General features: G+C 37.3%; 1 protein-coding gene across 1 annotated transcript; it reads left to right on the forward strand.

The window, feature by feature from the left end:
- The first annotated feature begins 3,848 nt into the window (after positions 1-3,848).
- LOC108668926 lies at positions 3,849-7,424 on the forward strand. The gene is made up of 5 exons (XM_018156184.2): positions 3,849-3,944; positions 4,634-4,740; positions 5,451-5,557; positions 6,455-6,583; positions 7,169-7,424. The coding sequence occupies exons 1-5, from the start codon at positions 3,892-3,894 to the stop codon at positions 7,208-7,210; spliced, it is 438 nt and encodes a 145-aa protein (XP_018011673.1). The 5' UTR covers positions 3,849-3,891; the 3' UTR covers positions 7,211-7,424.
- The last annotated feature ends 870 nt before the right edge of the window (positions 7,425-8,294 follow it).

The following is an 8,294-nucleotide window of genomic DNA, read 5'->3' on the forward strand; positions in this document are numbered from 1 at the left end:
CGGAGCAGTTAACACGGAGCAGGTAATACGGAGCAGTCAATACGGAGCAGTTAATACGGAGCCGTTAATACGGAGCAGTTAATTAATACGGAGCCGTTAATACGGAGCAGTTGCGTCGCCACAAGCTACACACCAGGCTTACGGTTCACACTGCGAAGAATGGGATAACCTGAATGAATTGAACATTGAAGAAATGGTGAATCACTAAATTTTTTAAGGCCGGTAAATCAAGTGAGATTATAGTAAACGAAATTAATTCACCTGAGCTTAGATTGTCACTCAGTGTGCTAACGCACTTTTCGGAAAGAACGAATTTGAGAAAAAATCAGTAGAAAGTGACGGAAATAAGTAAAAAATTTAAAGATTGGTTCCTTGAAGTAAGATTAAAGTTGAAGGGATTTGGGGTAAACTTTAAAATGGAGCTCGAATTGGTGTAATGAAATAACGCAAATATAACTGGTTTAATTGAATTTATTTGGAAGCAACTGTTCGTTCTCCGAGCGTGCAAGGTAATCTCGAAGGTGAAGTTCGAATTCAGCGCTGAAATGTAGAATGAACGGCGTAACCCGTAAGAAATGATATGAGCTGATAAAAATCATAAATTAACAAATCTCACCACACTCACATCTTTCAACATATTTGACCACACTCACATCCTTCAACGTATTTGACCACACTCACAATCTTCAACGTATCTGACCATACTCGCAATCTTCAACGTATTTGACCACTCTCACATCTTTCAACGTATTTGACCACACTCACATCCTTCAACGTATTTGACCACACTCACAACCTTCAACGAATCTGACCACACTCACATCCTTCAACGTATTTGACCACACTCACATCCTTCAACGAATCTGACCACACTCACATCCTTCAACGTATTTGACCACACTCGCAATCTTCAACGTATTTGACCACTCTCAAATCCTTCAACATAGTTGACCACACTCACAACCTTCAACGTATTTGACCACACTCACATCTTTTAACATAGTTGACCACACTCACAACTTTCAACGTATTTGATCACACTCACATCCTTCAACGTATTTGATCACACTCACATCCTTCAACGTATCTGACCACACTCACATCCTTCAACGTATCTGACCACACTCGCAATCTTCAACGTATTTGACCACTCTCAAATCCTTCAACATAGTTGACCACACTCACAACCTTCAACGTATCTGACCACATTCTCAAACTCATGTCTGACAGACAGACACACAACCTCCACCGTATATGACCAACGTATCGAGCGCTTCATCTATGCGCTCAAATTTTCTTACTGTGTCTAACATTGCCTAACATTTTAAGACGCAAACGACCAGATTTAATTTTTTCACATAATAATCTATGGACTCGGCGAATGTTAAAATATTTTCGATGCTTATCTTATAATTCGGGAATACCTTCTTTCCAGATATGAGTTTTGAAGCATATATTGTGAGAAATACTTTCCAAATACATTCACCTTAGTAACTAGCGTTAAATTTTCACGCATGAAGTTGTTTTGGCCATGTCATGCAGTTAAAAATTTTCAGGCATACCCCACCATCCAATTTGGATCTTAAAACCACGAGAATTCCCATTTTTATCTAAATTTATCATAGCAGGCCAATAATGAAGTCGAGTTAGTCGCGAATTTGATTTTAATGCTGCAAAGTTATATTTTCTCTGGTTGTTTACAAAACCAATTTCTCCTGAAACCAGCTACCACCTTGTAATGTTTATTTTTTCGAAACAAGAGTAAGCACAAAACAAAGCATCTATTCTCTAACGTGACTCTTAAAATGATAACATCAGTTGCAGACGCCATTAACATCATTTATCAGACTGAACGAAAGCTGTCATTTTGTTAGCTTGCATGCACTTGGACCAACAAGCCAGAGGCTCGTAAAATAAAAAGTCTTTCTGCGACGACGCAGCTAAGCATGTCAGTCCGACTGCTTCATTTATAATTATGCAATAGAATGTACACATCATTTATCAGGCCTCAAGATTTATCGACTGCTATCATTTTGTTAGCTTGAATGCACATGGACCATCACGTCTGAGGCTCGTAAAATTGAACATCGCTCCGCGACAACGCAGCTAAGCATGTCAAGTCCTTCTGCATTACATATCATTCTACGATATAAAAATATAACTCAGTACTCCTGCAGTGACAGAGCGCGCATTTTCTCGTCGACGAGAACGTGAAGTCAGGGACGGACAGACAGACAGACGGACGGACTTGGCGAGCACAATAGCGCCTTTTTTCCATAAATGAGAAAAAAGATCCTGGAATTCAATGCGTCGTATTTTCGTCCCCGCAGACGCTTCGGCTGAGGCGCTCATACTGTACGGCTATAATGAAATATGTGGTGAGAATTTAGAGATTAAATTTCGCGTACAGTCACGGAAAAATCCTTGATCTATATCATGACATTCTGTCCTTCAGATTCAAGCTTTGTATATTTAGAGACAACAAAATTGATGATGATTCTGCTCGCATGTGTGCACAAGAACCAACACCAGGGGCCACGGCTATAAGCTAAAAAAACTGCACTGCAACTTCTCCCCGCGACAAAATTTCTTCTCGCTTCGAATCACCGACATGTGGAACAGCCTCCCCAATAACATCGTTGGCGCTCCAAGTATGAACGCGTTCAAGAACAGACTAGATAAAGCTATGGAAAAATATATGTTCAGATTTGAAATGCCTAGCACCATATCGAACCCGGTGAAAGTCTAGTAGCTACTTGAAACAATCGTCAGTCATGAAAAGATCCGGTCAAATGAAACGATATTAGATCTTCTGTAAACAAGGCACGAAAAGGAAAAGAATCGGCGACAGGCCACATCAGGCCTACACTTCAGCGCCGAGATCAATATGTTATGTTATGTTATGACGAGACAATATTTGGTACATATAATTCTCTCAACAAATAAAATTTAGGCAGTGTTTATTAGTTATTGTCAGAAAAATTATTTAGGTGAATTCATGCATCAGATGAGCATAAGATGTAATTATACTCAAGTCGAAAGTGAGAGCCATGATGTTTTTCAAGGGCTTAACGAGTCATTGTCGACCGACACGTGACCGCACGGAAGTATGGGATGATGACGCAAATGATGATCGTGGTGACGTGCAAATGATGACAAATGATGCCTGGTGAAAGTGGATAGAGATTTTTCATCAGAATGCAGCTTATTATATGAACAAATTCAGTCAATGAATTTTCAATTCACCTATTGTCATCGCAGCTTCTGTTAATGAATGAGGAATGTTAAAAAACTTGCACCTCTGCACGTGCAGTATATATATTAGCCACTTTACAAATTATTACCAATGCATAACTTAATTATAGTATTTAATAATTTGAAACATGTCGTTTTAGTAAAAGATGTGTTAGTACCGAGCACCGGAACTGTAATGTGACTAAAAAAGTAATTATATTCGAATAATTCATTCATTGCAATTATTTTTGACACAGTGCATATCATTCGCCTTTACAGTGGTCCAATTAAATACCATCTGAGTGAAATTGAGTTCAAAAATAAATAGCTATAATATATATTTTGCCCAAAGAAAATGAATCATCGAAAAATATTAAGTCATTTGCTGGAACACAAGTTTTCAAAATCATATGAATAGACAACATTCTGTCCTTCAGATTCAAGCTTTGTATATTTAGAGACAACAAAATTGATGATGATTCTTCTCGCATGTGTGCACAATCCATCATTAATAACAGCCTCTGAGTGCGCATATCTTAGCATCTGTACCAACAAATCCAAAGCCTATAATATAGCCAGAATGCATCAGGATCAAGCAGTATTTGCCTGCCTACACACGACCTGCCTTCGCACCGCTGCCAAGACCACAAAGAAAAGATGACGCGAGCTCTGATGCTTCTGATCGCCGCCGCCGTTGCCTCGTCCGCGGCGTAATTAAGTGCTTTGCTTGCAAGTCAAACGATGATGTGATATTGACGAGATTTTAGAACGTATAATTGTCAATTATTCAAATTGGTCGTGATATTTTTGATTGTTTTATATTTGATTGAAATTAACGATTCAACTAAAGGAGCGGGATTGGACCGATTGAAGGAACGATGAACGAATGATTTAACTTTTGAATAATAAATTATGATTTTGTAACTTCGATCTAGCGCGAACAGCATTTAATAAACAAAACAGCATTTAATGTAGATTGTATTATTACTTCTCATTTCTAAAATATTTCAGCTTTGAATTTTTTGTTCATAATGATTAAATGGGTGAAATTTACCTGGTGCAAATCTTGTGGCTGCAAAAGTGTGGCAGGAAGGTACTTTTTGAATCAAATGAGGCGTTGCTGGTCATTGACTTTTTTTGGTGGAGTGTAAATAAAAGATAAATTTCGCTTTAGATAACTTTGTAATCTAAAGCGAATGAGAGACATTGTTGTGAGATGTATGTATTATAAAGGAAAAAAGTGTAAAATGAATGAAGAAAAAGAAGAAGGGGGGGTGAGGTGGTGAATAACTGGTTTTGAAATATAATATCGTGTATATTTAACGAAATTTAGTCAAGCGTTCGATGGAGGCACCTGCTAATTTTGTACACTAAATTGATTATTATGTTATTTTTACAGAGGTGAATCCCCTTGTAAAATAGCGTTCAAGGCGGGTGTGCAGTTAGTAGTGGCTGCAACCAAAACTTGCTATCTGCAGCACCAAACGGAGTATGTGAAGTTTTCAAGTGAGTGTAATAAGAGTTATTTTGCTTCAATTCATTCCTATTGCTATTCACATAATTTCAAGCTTAAATTGATCGATTTGGGTCTAAGCTCAACAACAAATATTTTTATCTAATATGTGAGGCAAACCCCGTCGGCTGCGTGGGAGTTGGTTGACGACATATCGAAATTTACATCTTTTGATTTATTTACTTTTCGTCAACGGATACAGAAAGACTCAATATTTTCATTGAGCTAATTTTATTAACATGTTAAGCATTTTGAGCAAGCCTATACGATTGGGAACTCGTTCCCCGATTACATCGACAGATGTAATCTGGGAATTACATATTCAATTACGAATGTAATCGAATTGTGTACTTTTCTATAGGCGTTTGCAGCTAACTAAGATGGATAAGTTTGAATTCCGTTTTCTCGACTTGAACTTTTAGTTTCCCAAACAGTATGTATTGCTGGAGACGTTCAACAGGTACTTCATACACGATGAATTGATCGTGTAATGATCATACACGATGAATTGATCACTCTAAATGACGAATTGATAGGCGTCAGTGGAGCTCAAGATTTATTTTCCTCAATTTTAAACTTACTGATGATTTGTGCTCGTCAGTTTTGCCTTGAAAGATCTTTTTTCAGATTCAGCCTTTGCTTTTTCATCATTGTGTAGATGGTAGTAATACCAAACCCATCGAATACATTTTTTCCCCAACAGCTACATGCCCCGGCATCAACGCAACTTTGCCTACGGTGAACGATGCAGCAAGATGTGATCCAATTCTGTTCAATTTTTCTAAGTGTTTGTTGCAATCAGCCAAGCTCGTGAGTATTTCAGTATACTGGTGCACTAAGCTCATTGTGCAATTACTTGAGTATTTGTATGAACAATTTCGCTTATGTGCTAATTAAGGACCCAATCTGCATTTTTGCAATGAGTTTATTCCCGCTTGTTGCCTGCTGAATTGATATGTGTAGCGTTTTCTTAAGCATTAGCAGTGGCCAGTGAACAGCAATGGGATACTATACATCTAGTTTAGTTTGTGGAGCATTACTCCTTACAATACGAGTTTTCTTGTTGCATGAGGAATAATAATATACGTTTAAAAATTACTTTTTAAAGACAACACTTCCAAAGAATCCAGTGTATCCAATCTTACAGATGTACAATGAATTTCTCATTTAATTTTCGAATATTACAAAAATTAATTTTTCAATTTTTTTAATATATAACTTTTTTTAATATAAAATTTTTTAAAAATTATTTATTCTGTTAATTGATTCATGCATTGCCTCCAACTTCACACAACTATGCAAAATTTCAGATCAATTAGACAGGTAAAAGTGTGTCATAGACTGCTGTCATGTCATGTCATGTTGGGGAAAAGATTTGTAGCTGACAAGATTATTTTTTCAATTTTTTTAATAATGAAAAATTTTTTGTTTTTAATTTTTAAAATCATTTGTTTTGTCATTTGATTCATGCATTGTCTCCAACTTTACACAAGTGTGCAAATTTTCAGATCGATAGGATAAGTAGAAGTTTATTAAATTTTGTAACAAGATTTGTAGCAGACAAACAAACAAACAAATAACAAGAAGTGAAGTTAAAGAGAAGTGTTGTAAAAATGTTTCAAAATCTCCTGATCTAGGGAGCCCGCAATTTTGAGTCTCTCAAATTTCATCCCTCGAAATATTTATTCCATGCTTATTTCTCAACAGCTGAAACCCGACAACACATTTGACGATGTGGCTTTCCAGACGATTGCGCTGAAGAACCAATGTAGCACTGATACCAACTTCTCAAAGGTTTACTCGAACTGCAAAACCGCCGCCATGAAATATTTGAACGTGAGTCATAAAAAATGTTTTTATTCTATTAGCAAACCAGCTCAACATGTTTTTTGTTTTAAATGTCAAAAACAATAATAAAAATACAGAAATTAGCTTAAGTCTCCGTTAAGCCGTGGTCGGGAGCGGACGCTCGTGCTCGTGGTCCCAAATTTCTAAATTTTTAACTTTTTACTGTGCCGTTTTCGGAACTCTTTTCGCATTTTTTTATGATCCGTGCCAGAGAATAACCGAATTTCAGTTCAGTTCAGTGAAGTCAGTAAAAGTGAGTGCAAATAGAATGAACAAGCCTTTACGGAGCAGGCAATAAGTCCAGCAGCTATCTCAATCAATCGTCAGTTATGGAAAGATCGGGTTCCAAAGGCCGGATCCCTTGTGAATCAAGTCACGAAAAGTTCGAGAATCGGCAACAGGCCATGGGCCTATGTCTTCAACGCCGACACTTCTATTCTATTCTATCACGAGAGATAATTCAAGCAGTGCAATAAATCATGATTCATATGAATAAATCATGATTCATATGAATAAATCCAGTATTAAACGTATGTGACTCTAAAAATTCATGATTTAAATTTTACTTTGCGGGTACTCCAGTTCTTAACGTGCATCATTGCAGCGATGCCCTAATTGAGGCAGCGCTGATCACCCAATGATCACCCAATGGAGGAGAATCCACTGACTGGGAACAAGACTGACTGAACTCGCCCTTCCCTGACAAGTTTAGAGTCGCCCCAGTTTCTGGTAATCCAAATCAGAAGCGGTCGCGTCTGTAAATTTTCACTGGGTTACTCTTAGCACGGGATTTTCTTATCCTATATTAAATTTGATGGTGTTTCTTCAATAATGTAGTTATTTACCTCAGAAAAGCTTTGAGAATATCATCAATGCAAAATATTTTGCTGAAATCAAGTTATTCGCACTGCGTTATTTAGACAGCAAATTTAGAATGGTACAGAGGCGAAATTCGAATAATTTAAACCCCTGCCATGTTGATAATATCATCAATAGATTAGATAATATTTGTGATGAACTAAACACAGAAATGGACGTAACCAGTTGCATCACCTCTTAAGTACGGATAGGTCCTATCGTCACCCTCACCAGAAGTCCGGATGGAAGTAGTACCATCGCTACAATTCAAGGAATACTTAGGATGAAGCGGGATATTGAATGAAGGCAGTAAATTTACATGCAGTATATTTACAACGGCTGAAGGCAGTATATTTACAACGCGGATAACTATTAATTATTATGGCAAAATGGACTGTAGACAAATTACAAGTCTTTGACATTTTCATGCGAGAGAAAGCTATAGTTGGGAACGAGATTACTTGCTGACACTGTGGGAATGAGTGTAGCGATTGTCCAAGCGCTTGTCACAGCAGTAAAACAGACAGTAATAGGAAAAATATAGACCCATAAAGTCATTCAAGGCTTCCCGCCAATTCTGGCGGGAGCACGAAATTTATGGAATCGATTTCTTCAACAAGTACTAAGTAATACTTCAACACGTAAGTTGTAGCGCGGGAGTGGACAAGTTAACTATAACTTTATTCGCTGACGGTCCATACTAGAAAAAGGTTACAAAGTTCGGATTAAAGGACCTTGCACCATTTAATGAATAAAAATATAAATGAACACATAAATCCATGGGAAATCATTTAATTGCAACTTCCTACTACACTGTTCACCGAGTGGGAGAGACGGGCGT

This window comes from Hyalella azteca, unplaced genomic scaffold (genome assembly GCF_000764305.2).
Source record: "Hyalella azteca isolate HAZT.00-mixed unplaced genomic scaffold, Hazt_2.0.2 contig5386, whole genome shotgun sequence".
In the NCBI taxonomy this organism is placed as follows: domain Eukaryota; kingdom Metazoa; phylum Arthropoda; class Malacostraca; order Amphipoda; family Hyalellidae; genus Hyalella; species Hyalella azteca.

Coding starts and splice junctions, on each gene's coding strand:
- LOC108668926 (XM_018156184.2), top strand. CDS start 3,892: ATGACGCGAGCTCTGATGCTTCTGATCGCCGCCGCCGTTGCCTCGTCC. Junction 3,945..4,633: donor GCCGTTGCCTCGTCCGCGGC/GTAATTAAGTGC, acceptor TTATTTTTACAG/AGGTGAATCCCCTTGTAAAA. Junction 5,558..6,454: donor TGTTGCAATCAGCCAAGCTC/GTGAGTATTTCA, acceptor ATTTCTCAACAG/CTGAAACCCGACAACACATT.